The sequence below is a fragment of the Lissotriton vulgaris genome, chromosome 1_1 (assembly GCF_964263255.1).
Source record: "Lissotriton vulgaris chromosome 1_1, aLisVul1.2, whole genome shotgun sequence".
Lineage (NCBI taxonomy): Eukaryota > Metazoa > Chordata > Amphibia > Caudata > Salamandridae > Lissotriton > Lissotriton vulgaris.
In genome coordinates, this window is record NC_141685.1 from 282,293,257 (window position 1) to 282,319,633 (window position 26,377).

Genomic DNA, 26,377 nt, shown 5'->3' on the forward strand with positions numbered 1-26,377 from the left:
TGCCAGTGGCTCCACACTGTTACTTTTTTTGAAGGGCGCGGGGGGATGTAAGCCCGGCCTCAGGAGTACTTGCATTTTTCTCCCTGAAAATAATTGGGATAAAGCTGATGAATGTATTATTAATCTTATACGCAGGGTGTTTTTTATTACTAAGGTGGCGCCTTTAATAAAATATTCCTAGTTACACTTCTTTGCCCATGCCGTTTTTAGAGTACCCTCTTTTTCATCCCACTTACAGTGCTAGATAGCACCCCTATGCATGTAGGCCCAATTGCCAAAGTGTTTCTGCGCTTGAAGAATATTTGCGTACACTTCCATTTCTACCCATGTCATAAGTGCCAACACACCTGTCTCAGCAGGGTGACTCACAATTTTTTAAACCACGTACAGCTTTATTTTTGCTATCCTCTCCATAAAATTGCCTCCAAATCAATGCAAGTAAAATAAATTCCTCCGATTTTTTTTTTTTTAACGTCCCTCTTTCTCGCTTCAAATGTTGGCATTATGCCATATATGGCATTTTACTTCCTTGTGTTCAAGGATAGAGCTGGGCTGTCTGGAAGTGTGTGTACTGAAAGAAATGTGTACTGGAAGTACCTATGATTCAAGTACATTGATCAATATTTAATAATACTTAGTGTGTTTAATAGACAGGCAACTGTACTTTCCGGATAACTTGCATTGGTGTAAAATGTATTTGAAATTTTTTCTAACTATTAACAAGTCTAACAAAATAAATCGGGCATCTTCTGCCTACTTTGGGAATGTTGGAATGTGGGGAGCCAGCGAAATATGGAGGTCATCTCCCACGAGATGCCATCAATTAAGCTCTACGTTTGCAGCTTTAGGCAATTCACTTACAAATCATCAACATCATATGTTTACGTCTAATTAGTGTAACTGAAGCCAACAACCCCTTCAACGTAAATGCATTAAAGTGCTTGGTGCGCGGCTCACCTGGCTAGACTGGACGGCTCCCAAGGGAGCCACGTTGCACAGTTTGGGAACCACTGATTTAACCGAACAATCAAAAAAAATATTTAATATGTACTGTGGGTAAAAGCATGGTTGGAAATCACCAGATTTCCAAGCTTCAGGCATGTGTATATAAATATAGTGACACACAACAATTTCCTTATTGACAGAGGTCACGATATAAAAAACATCTTGGGCCAGATGTAGGTAAATACCATTTACAGATTCTAAAATACCGAATTTTACCGATTCGGTATTTTAGAATGGGTAAATGGTATGTAGGTATTAATTCGGTAATTTCGATCAAATCTGTAAAATTCGGTAAATAACGATTCGGTATTTACCGAATTGGTATGGGTATTGGTATTCCTATGGGCCTCCAGGCCCATAGGAATGAATGGGGAATACCGATTCGGTAAATACCGAATCGGTAAGGGGGAGACCTACAAGGGTGGCAGGGTGTCACATTGACACCCTGCTGCACCCCTAAATAGTGCATGGGTGCACATGTGGCACACATACATGCCCTTAGGGCATGTATGTCTGCCACATAGCCATGTTAAAAAAGCACAAAATTGCTTTTTAAACGATTTTCGTTATGTACTACCAACTTGTAGTTGGTGATAAATAACGAATCCTTACAGGTGAAAAGCACTCACTTGAGTGCTTCCTACATTTCAGATTCGGTAATTTACCGAATCGGTATTTAAGAATTCGGTAATTTACCGAATTCTTAAATACCGATTCGGTAAATTACCGAATATGAAATGTAGCCACCTACATCCCAAATGCCTAATACCGGTCGGTAACGGCCAAAATTCGTTAATTTCGGCCGTTACCGACCAGTATTAGGGTTCCTACATATGGCACCGATCTAATGTGGGGAGGTCATATTATGTTATGTTATGTTATGTTATATTAATTTATTACGCGCTCAGCTACGCGTGAGTGTCCCGGCGCGGAACCATAGGGAATGGCAGAGGGCTTCACAAGAACAAATGGGTCTTCAGTTTTTTCTTGAATATACTTAGGTCCTGGATGGTATGCAGGAAGAGCATTCCAGGCAACTGCGCTGCGTTGACTGAAAAAGAGCTACCCCCTATCCTCTGACGCTTAAAACGAGGGACCTGGGCCAAGAATAGAAACGAGGAGTGCAAAGAACGAGTACGAACATAGTAAGAGATGCGCTTCTGCAGACAGAGAGGGCCATGCCCGTGAAGCGCGCGATGGGCCATGACCAATATCTTAAATTTCACCCTGGCAGCCAAGGGCAGCCAATGGTACAGACGCAGCTGAAGATGAACACTGTCCCTGGATGACAGATCGATAATATTCTGGCCGCGGTATTCTGTACCACTTGTATCCTCTTCAGCCGGTAGCCAGGAATACCAGCGAAAAGGGCATTTGCGTAATCCAGCCGGGACAAGATCAACGCACAGGTAATCGTCTGCCTTGCGGCCGGAGGCAAAAGGGGAAAAAAACACCTAAAAGATTTCACTAAAGTGAAACAGCTACCGGCCAGCTTCCTGATGTGGTCAGCAAAAGAGAGGTCTTCGTCGAACCAGATCCCAAGATGTTTTGCTGGCTGCCCAGTGGAGGTAGAACGTGGGAACTCAGGGGGCCAGACCTGTTCTCTGAAATTCACAGGGAATTAACCAAAAAGTAAAATCTCTGATTTCCCCTCATTGCACTTGAGCTGTGCCTCTGCCAACCATTCAAAAATAGCTGACAGGCAGTGTTGGGCCCGGAGTACCGAATCTGCCCCCTTATCCAAGGTGAAAAGAAGCTGGGTGTCATTTGCATAGGCCAACACCTTAGACTCCATCGCCTCTGCTAAGTATATTAGGGGAGTCATATAGATGTTAAATAAGAGGGGACTAAGGGAAGAACCCTGCAGGACACCCGTTGTAACTGACTGAGAAGCGGAGGAACAAGGATAACCCAATCCTGGCCAAGCGTGACAGGAGCAAAGAGTGTGGGACCGTATCGAACGCGGCTGAGAGGTCGAGCAAAATAAGCGCTGCCCTCCTGCCTGCGTCCAGACAGTCCAGGTACAGCCTCTGCCACCTCGACCAGCACTGATTCCGTGCTGTGTGACTGCCGGAACCCGGATTGTGCTGGGTGAAGCAGTCCCTCCTTTTCCACATAATCGGTAAGCTGTTAATTAACCACCTTCTCACAGACCTTTGCCAGAGCAGGGAGAAGGTAGATGGGCCGATAGTTCCCTGGACAGCGAGGGTCAAGTGACTGCTTTTTCAGAAAAGGCAAGATCTTGGCCTTCTTCCAAGCATAGGGGACCACCGCTTTCTGGTGGGAGAGATTGATAATGGCATTCACTTCCTCGTTAACAACCTCGGCTGACGTTGCCAACGTCCTCGCAGGGCAAGGGTCTGAGGGTGAACCTGATTTTAAACCTTTAAGCAGTTTCAAACAATCCAAAGGATCGACAGGCTTGAATTCTGACAGTAAGTATCCCCCATCAGCCAATGGACACTCCGGGGCTGCCTCCAAGTGAATACTGCAGGGTGTAAAGGTAGATTGGATGGCCAAGATCTTATCTCCAAAAAAAAACAGAGAGTTTATTACACCAGAAGGGTGAAGAGGGCATCACACTTGCTTGGACAGCAAAACTCTGGACAATCGCATAGATTTCTCTGGAGTTATTATTGGCAGCTTCAATACAGGCTGAATAAAATTGTCCTTTAGCCAGCTTGATCGCGGCATAATATATCTTCATCATCAGGACGAAGGAATGAAGCCTGAGAGGAGTCCTGTGAAAGGCCAGGGAAGCAAGGGCAGGAACAGGGAGAGGGGGGTGGGGTGGGCGAGCGGTGGTTAACCAAAGAGAAAATAGGGCGAGGCAGTGGAGGGAGAAAAGGGAAAAAAAGGAAAGGATGGTATTAGAGGGAAGTACGGCAACCGAAAAACAAAAGAAATGCAATCACGGTGGGAAATTTGAAAGTGATAATTAATAAATAAGTGTGAGAGTATCTTCTATTACATAGAGTGCTCAGTAGATGCTAAACCCAGTCTGTACCCAGTGTGGATAGATGAACACGGTTGTGACGTTAAGCAAAAGGCCATGGAGAGAGTGAGGTGAATGAGGGTAATCATCCCTCGTAAGCCAACAACCTTACAATAAGACAAGGAGCATACCCAGCCCGTCATGACGCTAAGGCTATGGTAAAGGGAAGGAATCCTGCATAAGCAATGGACTTACACTTACCCTAAGAAACTGCCCAATCAACAAGGGCCAGTTGCAGATAGAGTGGCGAGAAATCTACATCCAGCCAGGATAAGGCTAATTGAATCGATGTGCCTAGAAGAGCACATTAACTTAATTAAGCTGATGCCCAACCATATTGTAATAACACTTGCAGTAATGAGAATTACACTTACATCCGGTATTAGTCAACCTTGCTCGGAGCTGAAGGGAACGGGAGGGGGAATAATTAAGGCAGGACATCCAAAATGGGACGGAGTGGTGCGGTGTACCGGAGAGATCCTATAGGGAAAAGCAAGACGGGCCTAATGGGCGGTGGGTAACGCTGGTGGCCGGTGTGGTCACGAATGTGGGTTGGAACAAGTCCTTAGCTTCAGGAATGCCCGGGCGGTGTGCCGAGGTTGGTGAGAATGATGCCGACGTGTGAGCAGTGAACCATGGGTATAAGAACGCTACAGGAGTGATCTTTTTGCATGCATGCTTATGGGTGCCTGGGAATTAGGTGGAAGGGTCGTGCCATATTGGAGTGGAGAAGAAAGGTAGCAGTATAGGAAAGAGAGGACAAGACAGATGTTGCTGTGTTCAGTCAATGCGTCAAATTTCATGGATCACAATGCTTGAAGATTCAGGAGACAGAATACCGTTTTTTGCAAATATCGTCATGGTGCGTAGTAGCGAATTGCGCAATGAATTACATTGTCGGTTAGGAAAACGCAATTGGAAACAGTCTGCCAATAATCATGCAATAAGGGTACGTGGCAATGATACATAGTACATAATAAAGCTAGGAACCTGGGGAAGGACAGTACCTTCATCAAACACTGGCACGTTGGCCAGTATTAAAGTGGGAGGTAAAGCATGTAAAAATAGTAGTCAAGTAAGCCAGAACAAATAAGGTACAGAATATTAAAAAGGGTAGATAGTACGAAATAACCGTAATGAGAGTGCCTCAGAATAGTGTACAGAAAAAATGGAGAATGCCCATTAAATTGGGAGAAAAGAATAGGCCATAAATGAGACGAGGAAAACATGTGGAGGATGTAGTGTGTCGTCTAACTATTGAGAGCAAGGAATTCACCTTTGGCAACATTGATGTGACACTTTTCCAACTGCAATACAAACAATGTAGTATATGCTATCTTATGTCCATGTAACCGCATCTACATAGGTTAGGCAACTCAGAAGATTAAAGTACGTATCTGCCAATACCACAGTCGACTGAGATGTCAAACACCCAATGCTCCTTTGGTTGAACACTTCATGGACCAGCAACACTCGGAGTAAGATCTAAAGTGGCAAGTGATCAATGTGATTCAACCACCACCACGTAGCACAGGGTCCTGGGGTATCAAGTGTCCAATTGTAGTGTAGTTCCTATATTCCCAATCGTCTCTGCGCATTGGAATATACACTATAGATTTGACATAGGACTGAGGTCGGTATGTCTCTATCGAGTATACTAAACTTAATTGTGTGTGCCAGCTAGCTCAGAGGTCACTAGAAACTTTCTCGAATAAACAAGAAGGGATTAGTTTCTGACAACCGCATAAACATGACAACTTTGTTTCCCCAAAAATAGTTTCTACAGAGTTTGCACAGAAATAGAGAGACAGGTGTTTCAATAAAAGGGGTTTATTGAACAGTTTTCTTTCTCATGCAAGAGAGGTGAGCTGCTACAATCGTTAGACAGAATGCAAAGTATGATGCGTACAGCGTAAGGAATATGCTACTTACCAGTATGCATCTGTTCTTGGCATAGAGGGCTGCAGAGTGGAACATTATGAATAGATCGCCATCTGGTGTTGGGCTCGGATGATTGCACTTTGTTTTTCTCTTGGAGAGTCTTTTGTATCTTGGTGACTCCTCCTCTGGTTGGTAGTGCGCATGGGCATCGGCTCCATCCTTAGATTGTTTTGCCATAGTAGGGTTAGATGGAGTAGTATGATAGAATACAGATAGGAATGCCCATGTAAGTGTATCTAAATAAGATAATGTTGGAACAGACACAGGTTTCCGGGGAGGCTGGGAGGGCATGTACCACTCTGCAGCCCTCTATGCCAAGAACAGATGCATACTGGTAAGTAGCATATTCCGTTCGAGGCATATGGGCTGCAGATGGTACATTATGAATAGACTATACAGCAGTTCTCTCCCTAGCGGTGGTTGCCCGTGTCTGTTGCAACTGTCTGAAATAAAGTCTTTAATACAGCTTGTCCCACTCTAGCTTGTTGTGTTGTGTGCACATCTACACAATAGTGCTTTGTGAAGGTGTGCGGTGTAACCCAGGTAGCTGCTTTGCATATGTCATCTAGTGGAATGTTTCCCAAAAATGCCATAGATGCTCCTAGTTTACGTGTAGAGTGAGCTCTAGGAGGAACAGTTAATGTTCTCTTTGCTTTTAAGTAGCATATTTGAATACATTTTACAATCCATCTGGCAATGCCCGCTTTAGAGATGGGATTGCCCTTATGTGTAGGAGAAAACGCAACAAATATCTGTTTTATCTTTCTGAAAGTTTGTGTTCTTTCTATATAGTACAATATTGCCCTTCTGACATCCAATGTATGTAGGGCCCTTTCCGCTACTGTTTGTGGTTTTGGAAAGAAAACCGTTAATTCCACTGACTGATTGATGTGGAATGCAGAAATTACCTTTGGTAGGAATTTTGGGTTTACGTCGAGTTCCTCGACATCCGACTCGTCCCCTTCCGACCCCGACTGATCCTCATGATCCTCTTCTTCCTCAAGTTGCTCGTCTCCGAACAGCTCCGGGATCGCCTCCGACTGCATTCTTGAAACCTCGTGTCTTCGAGCTCGACGATTTCTAATCGTCGACTTGGAGGAGAATGCTGCGCAGGCTTCGCAGTCCCTGGATTCGTGTTCAGGCGATAGGCAGAGGTTGCACACCTCGTGTAGGTCCTTGTGTGGGAACTTAGCACCACACGTTGGACATTTCTTGAATGGAGTCCTTTCCATGGACTCCGGGCTTGACTGCGTCGAGAAAGGCCTCCTGTTCGTCGACGTAGATCAAAGTTTTTTCTTCGATGTTGAAGTCGAAACGCGCCGGAATGGAAATGAAACGCGTTCGATAACAATACCGTCGAATTGGAAAGGGAATACGCGCCGATAAGTCACTTCTTTTCGAAGTTGATCTGGAGCGTCTCAATCCTCATCCGAACCCGATGGCGGAAAAAAACAATCTAAGGATGGAGCCGATGCCCATGCGCACTACCAACCAGAGGAGGAGTCACCAAGATACAAAAGACTCTCCAAGAGAAAAACAAAGTGCAATCATCCGAGCCCAACACCAGATGGCGATCTATTCATAATGTACCATCTGCAGCCCATATGCCTCGAACACAGTAATATAAAATAATACTGTAATAGCATAGTCTGGTGCTATGACATATAAAATTACATACATAAATAACACATGCTAAAATACTCAACTGGTGCTTCTAAAATACGCCTACCCCAGTGTACTTAACCTAGGTCTAGTACAAGGGAAGAAGTAGGTGTTGTCTTTAGCATAGGTTTAGTTTTGCCAACAATTGCCAGAGGTTTCTCTAGGTTCTAATCAGCTCCATACCTTAGAATGAGAGAGGTTGGTATTTCTGTCTCCGAACCCAATTTCTCAACACCCCGCAAAGGGAGTCAGAAACACTGGAGCTGGATTTCTCAGCAGGAGGATAACAGCTTGACAGCTTGACAGCTTGGCTTCCTTCAGCACTTGCTGCAGTGAGCTGAGTCGTGCAAGTAGGTAGTCGAACTGCACCAAACCACACCGTGCTTTGCCATAGCAAGTGAATGTATATTTATACCTTGAAGGTGTTTAGGAATGCCAGTAGTGACGTAAAGTCTGGCATATGAACGTAATGAATGAACCCCTAAGGAATAGATGTTCATGCATAATAAATGAGTTCCTGGAGAAATCAATATTCAAGCACGGGGAAGTCCCGAAGGGCTTAAGAGTGGTTTTCCAAGAAATCATGACGTAGATGAACGAATGGAAGTAGCCATGCCTGTATTTGGGTAGCATGGGATATGCCTAAATAAGGACTGGATTTCTTTTTTTTTTATTTTTTATTTCAAGTCATTTTTATTGAGGTAAGAAAACAAAAGCAAAAGACATTACATTAAATCTTCCAGCAAAAAGTGAATTGTTACAGATGTTGTCAGGCCAATACAGAAACTACAAATGATAAAAATAAAGAGAAGAATCACTCTTGCTTGTCACAAGGTTGTTGATTAAGGTGTTAAACACTTGACGTGTGGATGCAATGGGAATAGTTCTAACATACAGACTAGGATCACACCCATATATCTAAGGTATTATTGCGAGGGCGTCTTGCTTCAAGGCGGGTCAAAATGGAGGGATGATTTATCAAGTGATTTCCACAATTTCTTATTGGATGGACACCACGTAGAGGACTGTAATGCTTGATTCGTGGCACCTCTTAGGAAAGACAGCCATTCCTGCCAAATCTTGAAATTTACTTCCTTAGCACATTTCCACTTGCATAAAACAACCTTACATGCCAATGTCAACATTAAGTCCAAAAGTTGGCGGTCATGCTCATTTGCTAATCGCGGTTCCAGCCCCCCTAGAATGACATATACAAATTCCTTCTTTGGCATTATCTTAAATACATGATGGATGCATACAAATATTTTCTCCCAATATTCTTTCAGTAGGGGACAGTTGAATAGCATGTGAGGGAGATCCCCAGTCCCTGATTGGCAATTCCAGCATTCCGGAGAGTCACGCAAATTACATTTAAACAGCCTTTCCGGGGTCCAGAACGACCTATTTATGAGCATATACTTTGTCTGGAATAGGATGGGTGAAACTTTGTGGGTCAGTGCTGACTTATGAATCAATTCCCAATCGAACTCTATACCTGTAGAGTTTGATTCCGCTTCCCATTTCGCTTCAACAGTCCTATGAGATTTATTGGGCAACGGTAGCAACAGTTTATACACCTTGGAAACGAAGTGACCTGTATGCATAATACGTGGGAGATGTGTTATCAGCCATGGAGTGTAGGGTGAGAAGTTACGGCTAGTTAGCGTCGCCTTAACTTTTAAGAAATTATAGAAGTCTATTGGTGATAGGTCAAACTTTGCCTGCAAGTTTGAGAACGGGATTGGTTCGTTATTGTCATACAAATCTCCTGCCAGATTAATACCTTTTCCGGACCATGACTCCCAGAAGAGTTCCACACCTACATGTTTAAGGTAGGGGTTTCTCCATAGAGACATACATGATGATTTAGAAAATGTCAATTTGGTTTTGTGTGTTTGATCGAGTCTAAGGAGGGCCCTTCTGGTATTTAACATTATATATCTTGAGTGGGGTAAGTGTGACAGGTCCATGGTGATTAAAGACTCAAGAGGAACATTGCCCACTATTGATCTCTCAATGTCAATCCACACCGGAGTGTAAGTTGATGTTTTTATAAACCATTGAGCACCTTGCTTACAAAGAAAGGCTGTCTGGTAGTTCCTGAACGATGGCAGACCCAGGCCGCCTTTATCTTTCGCCAGTTGTAGCTTCTTCAGAGATATCCTGGCCTTCTTGCCCCGCCACAGGAAGTTACCAAACATCTGGTCTATTTTCGAGACAAAAGTATTAGAGAACGTCATAGGGAGCATACTGGCCAGGTAGTTAACTAAGGGGGTCGACATCATTTTGAGTGTTTCAGCCCTGCCCCACCAAGAAAGGAATTTAGGGGACCAACTTTCTAGAAGGGTAGATATTTTTTTCAACGTCGATTCCTCATTTATTTTTAGGGTGGAAATTAAATCCTTATCGAAGTCCAACCCTAGGTACTTGAAGCATTTGGGCTGCCATGTAAGACCAGAGTCCCCCAAGATCCCCTTGTCACCTTTATTGTTCAGCAGTTTGACCTCTGTTTTGTCTTTATTGAGCTTGTAGCCCGATACCTTCGAAAATTCTTCAATGTCCGTCATGAGTGCAGATACTGCTTCATCCGCTTTTTCAGATAGGATAAGTACATCATCCGCATACGCTGTCAATTTGACCGTGCAGTCCCCAAACGGTATACCTGCAATTTTAGGGTCTTTCCTTATATGATGTAAGAACGGTTCGATTGCCAATAAAAATAACGAGGGTGATAGAGGGCACCCCTGCCTCGTACCTTGTTTTAAGCAAAAGGAAGATGAAAATGCTCCACCTGCCCTGACTCGTGCCGAGGGGCAGCAATAAAGTGACATAACTAGCCGTGTAAATGTTTCCCCCAGGCTAAATTTATTGAGGACTGCTTCCAGAAAGGCCCAGTCAACCTTATCGAAGGCTTTTTCTGCATCTAACGTTATTGCCACTGTAGGGGTTTCTAGAAGTTTAGCTTTTTCCAACACATGGGCTAAAATCCGTGTGTTATCACTGGACAACCTATGCTTTAGAAAGCCCGCTTGAGATGGATGGACTAGTTGTGGGAGCACTTTTTGGAGACGTGCTGAAAGTATCATAGCTAGAATCTTACAGTCAATGTTAATTAGCGAAATCGGCCTGTAGTTTTTTGGGAGCGAAGGGTCTTTACCTTCCTTAGGGAGTACTGCAATTGTTGCCTCCGCCAGAGTGCCTTTTACTTCCCCAGAACTATTTATTTCATGGAACAGGTTAAGCAAGGGCCCAGATAATATTGTGGGGAATGTTTTATAGAATCTTGCTGTAAAGCCATCCGGGCCTGGAGCCTTCCCTGTTTTTAATTTTTTAATCGCACCTTCCACTTCCTCAGCACTTATTGCTATGCCTATATAAGGGCAATGTGAATTGTACCTATATAAGGGCATGAGTCGGGAAATTCATTCGGAATCTAAAATCGAACACACACAATGTTTCCAAACGATGGCTTTATCTTACAATTCAGCCAGTGGACAAGAGTGAAGGGACGCTTTTCCTTTGCTCCAGTGCCCATGACACCAATGATGTGCCGCTTGCCTCTCTTCGATGAAGAGAAGAGGAAGGGCCTCTCTGAAGAAAGGGCCTCTCTGTGAAGAGGAAGGGCCTCTTCACATAGAGGCCCTTCCTCTTCTGGTCCCCATATTCAGCCGTGGTCGGACTCTCAGGGGTAGAGGCACCAGCGCATGAGCTTAGCAGTACACAAGTATGGCTGTGAGGCTCATGGGTGCCTCTCTCAGGGGTGTAGCCATCAAGAGTGCAGCAGTAGCAGTGGTACCAGAGCTCATGGATGTTAGGGATCCAATGCAACCAGATTATGGATGCATTTTACTATCTCATATCAATTTCTTCCATCAGGGCCCATGGCTACATTAATATGCCATTTATCTCTTCTACTATGCACTGCACAGCAATGATCTAAAGCTGCAAATCCCAGGAAAGAGGCATCCTCCCAAGGACTACCAACTACAGTCCAGTGCTGAAAGCAAGCCCAAGGGAGGAAGCCTGCTGTCCTGAGCCTTGCAGCACTGGTCCATGGCTTTAATGCTCAGGGCTAGTGGCCCACCTTGGAAGGCTTAGCTATCAATTGTGTAGCAAGTTCAGTGGGACAGTGACCTTGTGGGGTATGTGTGCAATGCACCCAAATTATGACATTTTACTGTCCACAAAAAAGTATACATAATGTGATGGATGGAATGCTTGAATTAATCTCAGCCACTGGTAATTACTTGGGGCAACATCCCAGTCCATTGTTATTTTGGACACCATGCCACCTTAGTTTGGACCCAGCCATATGTAAATCAGTTTTGACCCTGCTTCAATGGAAACAGTCCAGATGTAATTGCCAGGCTAGCTCTTCCCTGAACCGCAACACAAGCAACCCAGGGCCAGTTTCGCCCTGGTTAGGGCTCATCAGCCAGGTATAGCTTGGTTCCAGTGACAGTGTGCAAGGGACACACATCTGGGCATACCCGTATCTTTTAGGGCACACATTTAAGTATACGAAAAAGTGATGGATGGAATGCTTGAGATTCTCAGCTACTGCTGAAGCTGGTGCACCCCTGAGATCAAACGAGGTCCAACATGGGGGCCAACCCCCAACTTGAAGATATCTGGTTACACCACTGTGTTTTATTTTGTTGTGCACTTCTAATTTGAGAGAGTTGACTTATTTGGAGTTCTGTTGATATTGTTTGTTCTTTTGCTCTGGTTTAGACACAAACGTACGGTACATGATGGTAAAATGCTGAACAGATACAACCCTAGAGGCCTGGCATCCCTCCCATGGGTCTTGCGTCCTTGGCCCAGTACTATGAGGACCAAAGAAACAGACGGTTAGTGGGCCAGGCTCACAGCATTTTATATTTGCATTTGAATGTGTTCTTTCCAAGGGTTGTTCAAAATTGTGAAAAATCAAATAAAAGGAGATTTATTTAAAATCTGTTGATTGAATCTGCAGCATGTTAATTTAAAAAGTAAACCCATTCCGGGCCCACATAAGTGTATACCAATTGTTAGTATCAGAATAGGTAAAGGATTCAGAGGTCTTTGAAGTGTTGTTGCCATGGCTCATGGCACATTACATTAAACCCTTTTAGCCTACATATGATTGTATTCTGGTAGTTTCTAGTATTTTACAGTGACTTGGACAATGCCATTTATATAGACGTCAAGCTGTTTTCAACTGTTTTATTTGTTTTCATATCTTTCTTGCACATACTGTATCTTGCACTGGGTATCTGGGAAGACAACGTTGAATTTTAATCCACACTGGTCCCCTTAAGGGCATTCTGCATGCTGCAGCACACCACAGTAAGGCATGGAGACAGGCTGTGGTCACACCATGAGGGCACAGCAGAAGTCCCTATCTCCCTCCTCAGTGCATTTCCTTGCTGTGGTGGAAGTCCAAGAAGGGAGCATTGAATACAGGTCTATTCATCCAGCTCTAGCCTTTTAAGTGCCCCGGACAAAACACCAGCCACAGCAACAGGATCACCTGACTCCAGCCTCCTAGGGTCCCAACAGGAGCAAGTGGCCACAATGGGCCGAGACCCTCAGATCACAGACCTGCACATGCGGAGTTTTAGAAGCTCTGCACCTAGCCACACCATGCTCCTACACACAGGAAGCCTCCATTTGTTGAAGTATTTCGCAGCCTTCCCATAGCTTGTCATTTATCTGAGTCACCAATAGGAGTCCAAAAAGCTAGGGCAAGCAGCAGTGATCGGTGAATGGATGGGCAGAGGGGCCTATAGTCGCTGCTTCTTCTATTGGGCCAGTAGAGCACACTCTTACGGCAGCCATATCGATGGGTGGCTCCTTCTTGAGCCCACATATGAAATGTATGTTAACTTGACCTTATACGGGATGTGACTCACACCTGGAGTCTTGGTTTGTATGGGCCCGATTCACAGAACTAACGTAAGACAAAATCCTAAACTTACTACCATTTTGGTATTCACAGAAGGCACTTATTCATTTCGGTATTCACAGAAGTTAGGAGTCCTAACTTTAGGACTCCTAAATGACTTCTGTGAATACCGAAAGTCTTAAAATTAGGATTTTTCTCAATTTAGTAGTAGTAAAGTTAGGACTCCTAACTTTAGGACTCCTAAATGCCTTCTTTGAATACCAAAAGTCTTAAAATTAGGATTTTTCTCAACTTTACTACTACTAAATTGAGAACATTCCAAGTTTTAAGACTTTCGGTATTCACAGAAGGCATTTAGGAGTCCTAAAGTTAGGACTCCTAACTTCTGTTAATACCGAAATGAGTAAGTATCTTCTGTGACTACCAAAATGAGTAAGTGCCTTCTGTGAATACGAAAATGGTAGTAAGTTTAGGATTTTGTCTTAAGTTACTTCTGTGAATCGGGCCCTATGTTTTTAAGGATGTGTGCAGAGTCTGCACTTTGTCTTGCATATTGCCTGTGTAGCTGTGCTAGTGGGGCACTGTTTTGTTCACATTAGTTTTTGTGCAATGTTTATGGGTGTGCGATGCTCAAGCATAATTTGTACAGACCTTGTTTGGATTCTGGCTTACCTGCTGTATGTCAACACTGTTATAGCATGGTAGCAACATTGAATAGGATTCCCATTTCTACCAGAGGTCAGTCATTAATGAGCACAAGCTTCTCCTAATTCACCTGCCCAAGGGCCCTTCATATTCTCACTACTTCCTTGAAGATTCCGGTGAGATGTCAATTTGACAAACAGTTCACAAACTCTCCAAACCCAACCAGCGGGTGACCGAAACGCTAGTAGACTCAAACACAAATCCACATTAACCACCCCCAAAACTGAGGTTTTTATTATTTTTGATGTGTTTTCTTTTAGTACTAAGCCCCGTCCTTGTAAGGATTGCACAATGCACAAGGCCATTGATGAGTCCCCATGAGATGGTCAGGGGCTGATCCTATGTGTGTAATGCAGAGTCTGCTAGCTACAAACACAAATTATTGAGGCACTGAGGTGGACCATGTTGAATTGGTTCGTGCATTTGAAACTATTTCCAGGGTGCTTCATAGTTTATTGACACATCTCCCTAGATCGAGGTCCTCTCAGAGACACAGTTGGTTTGGCCATTTATGTACACTGGCATCCAGGATGTTGATGATTGTTTTGCACAGTTCTACAGGGGACTAGTCTGCTATTAAGCAATGAAGGAAACGGTGTTAGGAAAAAGGAGCGTAGGTGATAGATTGTAATTTTCCTGTTACTTAATGTCCTAATGATGTTGTGAATATGTTAGCCTAATGTGTCTAACCCATATGCAGTTACAGCTTATTATTCATGTGCTGCAACCCACTGAGCTATTTTTGTAATATGCAAGCTTCAGTTGGATAGAATTGTTTCTGTAATGTGTAAGGTTTTGTCTTATTATTGCCTTCTAAGTTAGAAAACCTGATGTGGTACATTGCTTTCCCTTGGTTAGGTTCCCATTATTGATATTTATGTATACTTTCCTATAAGAGAGAGAAGCTTGTCAATGGCAGACAGACTTCTGATGCTGACATTTGCTCTGCAGCTCCAATGTCTCATGGTACAGTTCCCCCCCCCTCCCTTATGAGCAGAAAATCCCTGTTTCAGCATTTCTTGCCTTGAGTTAGTTTTGCAGAAATGTTTCCATGCCCTGGAGTAGCAGAGCCTCGGCTCTGTGGCCTTGAGGGGAGATAACAGTGTTGCCTTCGCAGGTGCAGATGCCTCATGTATGAGTTCATTGTTCACCCTCTGCTGAGCCCAGTACTTTTCCAGTCTGGGCGTGGTTTTACTCTGCCATGCTATGTTATAATGTATTGCTGTGATGAGATGAGGCAGTCCTCTCAGTGCACTCCCTGGGGTGTAGACCTGACGGGGCCCATCTGCAGATGAATATTATGTCCTAATAAATATATTTCTAATTCTTCTCCACTGCCTGGCTGGCTTATTATATGAGAATGATAGATGAGTGAGGTAAGTCGCTCACGTGGATTTGAGCCACGCTTATCATAGGGAAGAGGCCAGGTTGAATTTAGCTTAGGAAGAGGCCAATGATGTCACTTGGTCAATGCTCCTTTTGTCAAAAATGTTTCTGCCTCTGAACATCGTTTGTCCCTCTTCAAACACGGGTTGACCATTTTGTAAAGCTCTTTGATCCACCTATTAGCAATGTTCCAGAGTCCTGTCAACCGAAACCAGTGGACATACCCAGAGTACCAATCTCTCTAGTAGCAGGCCTCTTGCATTCACCTTGGATGAGGTCCTCTTAGCTCTGGGAAGAAGTGCGAAGGGCAAAGCTCCTGAGCCCGATGGGGTGCTGTTTGATGCTTATAGAGCAATGGTTGGGTTGTGGAGCCCCATTTTGACTCGAGTGTTTAATGTGGCAGTCGAGGGCAAAATACCTCCCAGCTGGGCTCATTCCATTATTGTGCCAATTTTTAAAAAGGGGGATACATCTGACCCAAAGTGTAATCACCCCATCTCCCTTCTGGACTCATCTGATAAATTGTTGGGCAGGGTTGTTTTGCAGAAAATGGAGCAGTGGGCTACAGATTATTCTATTCTTTTGAAAGCCCAGAATGGGGTTAGGAGTGGGCTGGGGACAGTGGACCAGTGTGTAAACTTAGACTTGCTCATCTGGAAATTTACCAAGGCTAAGTCAGGTCTTCACTTGTGTTTTGATGACCTCAGTAGCACCTTCGATCTGGTGGACCCCTGGATTCTATGGCATTTATTACTCTCACTTAGAGACCCTGCAAATATAGTTTTCTTCTTTTCCCGGTTGTACAGGAATCTATCTACCAGGGGTGGATGTGGCCCCAACAGGGAGTGTTCCCCATCATTTTTATTTTATTTTATTTGCAAAGTTGTATATATGGCTGGCTACACCCGGAGTTATCAGAGCGCTTTACATGAGGATCAGCGGTTTACAAGTTACATAATTACATCAGATACAGGAGCCAAGTATAGACATAGGAGAAAAACATGAGATTACACAATAATATGAGTAATTAACGCATAGTATAGCCAAGACACTGGGAAAAGGAGGGGGAAGGGAGGAAAACCGTGTCAGATGTCCAGCTGGGTAGGTGCCGGCCCAGGGGGTGAACCCGAGCCAAACTCATCTATTCCTGCATAGGACAGCTCCACCGGGCATCGGACAAGGTTGCTGGGGTACCGCTGTAAGTACGAACAGTTAAGGTATCCGCCCCTGGAGCATCGTCATAGATCCATCAACACACCGGTCCCGGTGTTACAGGGAAGCACCGGCCACTTCGTCCTCCAACTCATCGCCAGGTCAAGAGTGTGGAGCGCAGAGATGCAAGGGACAGTTCCAAAGTCTGTAGAATTGAGGGAGAAACCATCGTTCATGTCTACAGTCCTCTTGGCGGAAGTGAAACTGAAGAAGGATTGTGAATAGAAACCTGAACTTCATCAGAAATGAGTCCTCAATAGGTCTCCATAGTGATATTGATTCTTGGTGCCATTTTAGATTCAGGCAAGCTTGGGCCCGACCTTTCTTGCATTAGCAGGTCTCGCTATGCCCCAGGTAAAGAGCGATGAATTATGGGGATCTGTAACCCTGTGACTCTGCAGTTGGTCTTGCCTCTGGTTCTGTGATTCTTTTACTCTGTAATGCCTTTGATCCAGTTTATACATCAGGATCCTTACTTACTGGTGGTATTTCCCTGGTAAGCAACCTTTTGGGGTCTGGTGTGGCGTATCCCGCTTAGAAATATTAGCAAGGTTTTTATGGGGAATAGATTCAGGCACCCTCTGGTCCTCAAATCTCCCAATTGGATCGTCTGAGGCTTTCTCTGCTCCCCCACTCACCGCCTTTCAGCCCCTGCAGCGCGTCCGCTAAGGCGTGTGGGACTCTCGCAACACCGGAGCAGGATTCCGCGGGCTCCAGTTGTATCTTCCGTTGTCACAGAGTTTCCACAGGTACTGGGGGATCGTTGGGTGGTTCTTGGGCTTAGTGGTTGCTGCCTTGCGGGCTGAACATATGCGTCGCTCCGTGTGTTCAGGGCTGCACCATTGGTAACACCTGGTCCACTTCTTCTGCAGGCGCCCACTGGGGATGTAGAGGGGTAGCTCCGGTTCTTGCCACTCCCCCGATGCAGTCTCTCAGGGCCCGCTCCTGATTTCGCGTCCCCCGCTCTGTTATACAATGAAGCGAGTCCGCTCCGCCCCATGCGCCATTTTGATTCGCGATCGCCTGGCGAGTTTTAGCCGATTACACAGCAACAAAGCAGTTTGGGGGGACGGCACCGACAGTGGCAGATGCCCCCAATGCTCCAATGTCGGCAGTGAGTTTTTCCTGCTGGTTTTGGTGTGATGAAGCACCGCTCTAGGTTGCTGTGCGCGGGGCTTCCACGGAGCTTCAGCTTCGAGCAGCCATGATTGAACCAGCTCCTCCCAGGGGATCAGACAGGGCTGCGTTCTGGCCCCATTCTTATTTTCCCTCAATGTAAACAGCATTGATGGTGCCCTTCGGACCCTGCAGGGGGATGTACACATCATTGCTGGAAGCCTGGGCCCCGTGCTTTTGTATGCGGACGACGCAGTCTTAATATGTAGGACCGCTGTCAGTCTGCAGAGACTTATGAACACCATCGCTGAATTGATGGAAGCAAGGAAATTAATGATTAATGAACCCAAAACATTCATAATGCCTTGCGAGAAAAACACTCAGAAGTGTAGGAATTTTTTCATCACGGGCATTCCTATTGTGAAGGTTAATTCATTCCACTATCTGGGCATTCTTTTCTCTAATATAGCCTTATAGCCGCCGTAGAGGGCTATACCGTCTATTAAAGGCCCTCTCCAGCGTTAAAGGCCCCGAGCCGAAGGCGAGGGCCTTTAACAGGGGAGAGGGACTTTAATAGCGGTATAGCCCATCTACGAAGGGCTATAAGGCTATTAGAACATTCTGTCACTAGAGGACAGAATGTTCTAAAACAAAAACAAAGCCTTTTGGGAGGTTGAGGGGATTGGAATCCCCTCGGGCTCTCTGAAGCCTTTGTTCACAGCCAGAGCTGTGAACAAAGAAACAGTGGAATGTTGGAGCTCCGGGCTTATACCAGTCATTATAAGCCCAGAGCACTCCATTGTTTTCAATGGAGCTCCCAACATTCCAATGTTCTAATAATGGTTCATGATTCCAAAATATGCAAAACGCTGGATCTAAAATGATATATGGCTAGAGCATTGTCAGCCGCTATGTATGGTGGTGGCCTGTGGGGTCATACATCCTGCGGTCTTCTTCCGGTTGAGGAGAAATCCTTTCTTAGGCACCTTCTGTGTATCTCTGCCTCAACTCCATCCTCAATGGCCCACAAGAAGTGGGGCTAACGTACCTGTCCTGGGCCCTGGTGATAAACACCCAACACCGCTTTGTCTCAACAAGGTTACTGCTGGGCATAGTACATCATCTAGTTGCATTCCCCAGTATGAACCAAAGGTACAGGGACAAACCGTGCCCTTGTGACGCTATTTCGAAAAAGCACTCAGCACTTTATGTTATTCTGCTACTTTTATGATTGTTTAAGGAAACAAATTCTGAAACTGATCTTTACTGCCCATAATATCCGGTATTATAATGCTTCCCTACGCTTGTTGTGTGCCCTGGAGGTCCCTACTCTATGTTTTAGGGTTACTGCTTACATTAAGGGAGAAATTCGCATCAGGAAAAGTATTTTTATCTAACTGTAGTATTTGTTTAATCTGTTTTAACACCGTATGTGTGCTCAACTGTTTTTATCTGCAATTAATTTGATAGATGTACTGCATTTAGTATTAACTGCTCTTTTATGGCCTAATTTGATTTGCCGAATGAAGACTTTCGACCCATCGAGTCAAATGCAATCTAAACCCTCTGTTCGCTGGGATAGGGCAACTTAAGTCTCTCAACAGTGCTAGTTTGCCAGCCTAATTAGCAGAGTCGGCCTTTATGATCCACAAACATTGGGTTTTCAGCCATAAAATTCAGTTTCAGCAATGCGTGGTTAATTTGATTGAACATTATTAGCATTTCTTTGCATATAGAAATATTTTTTTCCATAAAATTCATTGGCAAACTGCTGGCTACAAAGAACAGTTAACAGTAAGTGATGTCAGCTTTCAACCAGAGTGCTACTATTTCTAGATAATACACATCCTCCATGGAGTAAACAAGATGCAGACCAAGCCACCTGAGTAGTAGTTTTCAGTATGTATGTAGTCTGAGCATGCCACATGTTCTTACAAGTACATCACCCAATGTAAACATGAGCTCTCTTTCTTCCACCTTCAGCTTCCAGCAGGCACCACAATCATTGTGTTCGATCGCGCTCACCTGTTCGTGGCCGATAGGAAGATCCCAATGGACTGGAGCAGCTCGTTCAGGCAGGTTCCAAACATGTAGCTGAGGACGCACTTGTTAAGGGACTTTGTAGGGACACTTGGAAGTGACAACAGCCGAAAGAGATCAGCATTAACACAGCAGAACAATGGAGACGAGGACTAGGGGGAGGGTTATGACAAACTTGCATCTTATAGCCAGAATGTTGAAGGATTCTGCAAGAAACATTGAGGCCCCAAGTATGAGTGAGGCGGAGCGGGATATCAGTATGGAATCTGCGCCTCCTGATCACCGACTTTTCCTCTGGCAAGAGGGGGAGGGGAGGGAGCATTCAGGGCTCACCCGTGCCAGAACCATTCTCCCCCCCCCCCCCCACCATTCCTGCCCCAGACAGAAGCCCCTGCTCTCATTTACCACCCGCTTGAAGCACGTTTCAAAGTAAATGTGTGGATATACCGGTTGGGAACAGCATTTCTTGCCACCCTGAATCTCCACATGTTTACTCTTAACTCGTAATCAGGGTGCAAGTCTCTTATTGCTCCTGGATGATGGTTCGGGCATATTAATACTGCACAATATACTCACACCCAGAATCAATTAATCAAAACATTTGTAAAGCGCACTACTTACCCGTGAGGGTCTCACGGCGCTTGGGGTGGGGGGGAAGGCAGCTATGGCTCTAACAGCCAGATCTTGAGGAGTCCTCTCAAGGTCAGCAGGTCTTGGGTGTGCCGTAGGTGGATGGGGAGGGAGTTCCAGGTCTTGGTGGCAAGGTGGGAGAATTATCTGCCACCGAAAGTGGCTCTACGGATGCAGGGGATTGTGGCTAAGGCGAGGTCAGCGGAGCTGGCGGGTGGGGGCGTAGAAGCTGAGTAGCCGTTGAGGTATGCTGGTCCGGTGTTTTGGGGTGCCTTGTGCGCGTGGGTGAGGAGCTTGAAGGTTATCCTCTTCTTGATGAGGAGCCAGTGCAGATCTCTCAGGTGGGGTGTGCTGTGGCTGCGGCGAGGGATGTCAAGGATTAGGCGAGCAGAGGTGTTTTGAATGCGCTAGAGCCGTTTCAGGAGTTTGGCCAAGGCTCCTGTGTAGAGGGCGTTTCCTTAATCCAGCCTGCTGCTGACGAGGGCCTTGTTCGGTTGGGATCCATTTGTAGATCATGCGGAGGGTGTTGAAGCAGGAGGATGAGACGGCATTGACCTGCTTTGTCATGGAGAGGGTGGAGTCGAGGATGAACCCTAGGTTGCGTGCGTAGTCGGTGGGTGTTGGAGCTGTTCCCAGTGCGGTCGGCCACCAGGAGTCGTCCCCGACCGAGAGAGTGGATCCGAGGATGAGGACTTCTGTCTTGTCCGAGTTCAGCTTCAGTCTGCTGTTCCTCATCAAATCAGTGACAGCTTTCATTCCTTCATGGAGGACCACACACATGAAAATGGCGGGCATCAAAGCTGGTACTGTGTGCTGTAGACAACCAGAGGCGCAACTAGAGCCAAAACATTTTGGGGCGTAAAGGGGGAGGCTGATTCTTCCAGCAATATGCAGAGTGGAGATGCATGGGCTCTAAAAGAGGTGAAAACACAACAAAGCCTCGTTAGCAACTAAATGGTCTTTTAAAGACCTGTGAAGTACTCGGTGCGGCTGTGTGTGTGCCTCAGCCCGGGCTGTCACACGAACGGGGTGGGGGGGGTGAAGCCCTTTGAGCCCAATGTGCGTAGCGCGCCTGTTGACAACCAACAGATGCACTGTGCACTTGTTTTGTAGTTCAATCCTGTGATGATGTAAAATGTGCACAATGGTTTAAATGGCCGCATTACGAATATAAAACTAACGGTGATCAAGCCTGCTGGTTAGGCGAAACACGTCCGAAACAGCTGACACAATAAATTATCTGTGGCCAGTACGAGGTGTCGCCAACCCTTGTTTTGCTTGCACTACGAGGGATCGGAGAAATTTATGAGGACCTGTCTTTGGTGGTCCAGTGACGACGACACACCCGCTGTTCAGGCAGGCGGTGGCTTCACCAAAGTATCGAGGTTTGAAATATATATATATATATTTTTGCTTTACGATGCTCCCTTTCCCGGACCACAAATCGAGGCGCACACTAGGGGGAATTTTCATCCGTTTATTGCCGTAAACAAAAACTAGACCAAAAAAATATATATATATCTCATCAGGAACTTGTTCTACATTGTTTTGACCAAGAGTAGTTTTTTCATCTCACAAACCATATCTAAGATGCCAAAGCCTGACTGAACAAATTGGCATGTGAATTTGTTTCACCTATACAAGCAACGTGACACTGCATAACTATGGACCATATGCAGCATACTCCATTGTTTGTGTTGCTCCTCACATGCCTGTGGTCTGATGCACCCTGCTAGCTCCCCGCAGCAGTACATTCACAGCAAATTAGCCCTTTCAAGGTCACCCTAATATTGGGAAGGATATGCTGAGGGATAAGGTATGTATATTTGCCCTCAATTTAATAGAAACCTCAAGTGCAGGGACTAATGTATATTTCAATCCCACCTAGTCTCATGACTTATTCACATTCTGCACCAGTGAAGATCACAAAAATACCTCATCGGAAATTACCTGTATGTAAGTAAATAAAAAGCCCTTCATTTAAATACCTGGAAGGGTAATCTGGTCTCGCTCTCACTCTCATTTCATCTGAGTGAAAAAAACCAAAGCTGATGAGAGCTTGCTCATAATTTAAGCAATGTATTAATTTGGTTAATTTTTCTTAGCAAATTTGCTAGTTTTCTAATAACTTTTTTCATGAGTGTGGACCTGCACTACTATAAAATATATTTGTATATGATTATTTCTTATTCGTCGACTAAGCTAATCATCTTATTTTAATTCTTTTGTCATATATTCGTTTTGAATATATCCTTGCTTATAGTTTAATAAAACAATATAAATAATGTTATCAACACATTAGAAGTAAATTAGCGTAACTGCCACCTTTCACATCTTCTGTGGTTACAGGTGAGCTTCAGCCAAGGGGAATTTAACTTTCTATGCTTCTGAGTTTGTACAAATTAGGCCTATAAAATCTAGTAGCAAAAACTTCTGTTACGTGATGTATTCTTACTGCAATTTCTAACCAAATTTAAACAACCAATGCAATTTCATATTCCAATTTCAAAAAAAGGATAACACACATCCATATTCTTATTTGTACTTTTAGCACCTTTAGTATTTCTCCTATTTCTTTCCAAATGTGTTAATCTTATGTATGAGTCACTCTTCTCCATTTTTCAAAAAAATTTGGTTTTATTTATTTATATGAAACTATGGCTGTTTTCATAGCAGGATCTGCCCTGACCACTTGTGATTCGTCTATTAAATAACGGATCAGTGCAGCCAGGTATTTGCAATGGTTTAGAAGCAGTTTAAATAAGTGTGGGAAAAGTGCATGCCCATTCATCCCATAAATACAGCTCACTTTTTCATATGTACACCTTCTTTTGACAATCATTGCATTCACAGATTAAGACACTATGATTATGGCACTTAAAGAGTCATTAATACCAATCTATGTAGCTTTTTCCAAACCATTCATTGGTTATTCTATTATGAACCACGTGTGTAAGACAGCGGTGTGTTCTTTTTGTAAACGAGGTTAATACTAGTCCATCATGTGCCAATGATACTATTCTGCAAAGCACCGTTTGCGCCTTTGGTAACAATATGAAATACTCCCACCACCTAGTCAAATATTTCAACATGATGCTAGAAAACACTTTGCTTGCTGGACTCAACATAGATAGCAACCTGTGGATGGTGAGATGAGATCATCAGTGTCTTCATTTGAAGGGATAGAAATAACCTATAGTGTTTATATTTAAATAAAACACTGCAAGTGGTTTAAAGAGAATGCAGTAAAGTGAAGACTAGCTGGGCAAAGTACTAATAAGATGTGAAATCACAAAACAGTAGCGTGTTCCACCTATGTTTACAATGTCTAATATAAAGTCTTGTACCAACTGTGGTACTTCTTACACAGGTAAAAGCCGTCAAAAGGATACGAGAGCCTCAGCCAGGTTGTGAGGCGTGCCAGAAAGAGGCTTCCGCCTTGGGAGAACTCCTGCTCCAGCTCAGGGCCCGTCTTACCTCGGTTCATAGTGATGAAGTTATTCAAGATGCGGTGTCGGACCGCAGCGTTGCCATTGTCCCACTCCTGGAGGAAGCTCATGAGCCTGCCAATGGCTGCCTGCTCCTTTGGGGTTGTCATGGTCAGGACAGTGCAAATCTGCCAATAGAAATACGAATAGATCAGGGATAAATTGATCCTTCAGTTTAAAAGGCATTGCAAGACTCATGTGATGCACCAGTGCAGGCTACAAAAGATACATGTGTGCTATGATGCACGAAATGATACAAGCATAGATACCACATGCATTATTTCCTGATCTCCGCTGGCTTCTTCTGGGTCTCTGGTCAATTTGCAACAAGTCAAGAGCTTTCAACCCAATGTTAAGTTGGGGTTTGTGACGATTTTAACACTATTCAACTTACTCATTAGACTATTTACTTTTTGACTGTTGTCATGGTTTCAGTGGTTTTGATGACTACCTGTGCAGATAGAATAGTAATATCCTTTCAAGAAAATGTATTTATATACCCAAGATGTCTGCATTGCTTACGAGTGCCACAAATGCGCCTTTTTGACTTTTTAGCAGCTCACATTCAACCAGAAAATGTATATAGCAATGTGTATGTTCATGAGGTGTGACTCTCATCATAGCGTGGCTAAATATAGTTTGCAAGGTATATGACAAAAAATATGATTCTAATGCCAGATCGTGTTACAAGTTATGTTGTGCTTTATTTGCTTTGGCTTGATATACAATACAATTAGTGAATGTAGGGTTGCTTCTTTGTCAAAATGTAAACGCTGCTTTCATTTTTTAACAAATTGATCTTGTGTAGATATTTGGTTGAATAACATCATTGGACATCAACCTGAGGGGCATAGTGATAGTAAAAAAAAAACATATTTTACATACAGTAAATAATTTATTGTGGAGGGGTACACCTTGTCAAGCCTGATTCCCTGGTTTGGAACCTTCCCTAAAAATTAAGTTTTGTATGAATTTTCCATAAAACAGATGTTTGTGTTAGGCTTCAATCATTCAGATATTTGTTTTCAGGACTGGTGGACTTCGGAGTTCACTCCTGTTGGCCTACTGACTGTGCAGATATTAAATGCATAGCTAGGCTTGGGCTCGGGTTAACACGTGATGCATATCGGCTATTCTTCAATGCTTCCGTAAGAACCAGTGAGCCCCTCTACAATCACAAAGGTTCACCTCTAGTTAGATAGTTGGTGCTGGGTAATACGGAGCTAGACTATTTCTGTGTTAGGATTTGTACCATGCACAACCTCATACACTACTTTCCCAATAAAAACTATGCAAGCGATTCTGATAGAACAAGAGTCAAAACAGACCAATATCTGTTTTTATAACAAAACACTCCTAGAAATTGTCTCCAATACTGTTATAGATTTATCGTCATATATACATCATAGCATAACAAGCATTGGCATAGCCAATAGGTCTTGCCTTTGGGACCTTATAAGTGTTTAGCCATGCAACAGTTGATGTTGTTGCAACAAGGATATTGTGCTGCATAACTACTTATAAGGTCCCAAAAGCGAGACCTATTGGCTAGGCCAATGCTTGTTTATTTTGAGAGGGAGAGTACCAGCACTTCTCAAGAGAAATGCTATAATTTTGATTGGAGATTACCGACACTTCTCAGAAACAAGCAGGTACTCTGGTATAGAGAACCTGCACTTCAATTTTTCAATGTCATGCACTGATTATGTAGCTGTTTTCAATCACAGCAAAAGTCCTGTTAGGCGACACACTATGGTAAGCACTGGTTTTTAGCTTACGCATTTTAAGTCACACCCTTAACTGCATCGGACACGCCTCCTTGAGAGACGCCTAGTTTTTTCAGCCCACTTAAAGTCCTGCTCGTCGCAGCAATGTTTACTTTTTGGGGTACAGTAACTGTACGCTGAGGATGATGTCTACTGTCTTCCATGTGTATATTATTAAGTCCAGTGACCTTGTGCATTTAGATTAATAAAACCCATTCAGGGGTGTTGACGGTGGCTGCTAGAGAGCAGAATTGCATTGCAGGGCAATAAACCTGGGCACGCTGTGGTACCAAATCTGCAGTCTTCTGCTGTGAATTCTGACTTGTCGCCCTCCCAACCCCCCTTACTCAGCCGACTACTGAGAATATTCGGTTTTTACTCTGCTTTATTAAGCCTTTGAAACATCGATAACAAATAATGCCATTAGTGAGCGAGTACATATGTTCCTATGGCGGCACGTCTTCTGTCAGCATGTCTCCTTAGCACGCAGTTTGTATTCCAAGAAAGGAGTCACGCCCAACCTCACGTCTGACGTTCAAAG

At 44.2% G+C, this 26,377-nt stretch overlaps 1 protein-coding gene across 1 annotated transcript in view; it reads right to left on the reverse strand.

The window, feature by feature from the left end:
- The window catches only part of ARMH1 (armadillo like helical domain containing 1), a 228,530-nt gene that overhangs the window by 186,750 nt on the left and 15,403 nt on the right, over positions 1-26,377 (reverse strand). Inside the window, exons 2-3 of the mRNA XM_086952310.1 lie at positions 23,975-24,198; positions 19,938-20,006 (exon numbers count right to left, since the gene is read on the reverse strand). Of these exons, the coding sequence (XP_086808436.1) occupies positions 19,938-20,006; positions 23,975-24,180 (275 nt within the window). The 5' untranslated portion in view covers positions 24,181-24,198. The remainder of the gene's footprint in view (positions 1-19,937; positions 20,007-23,974; positions 24,199-26,377) is intronic.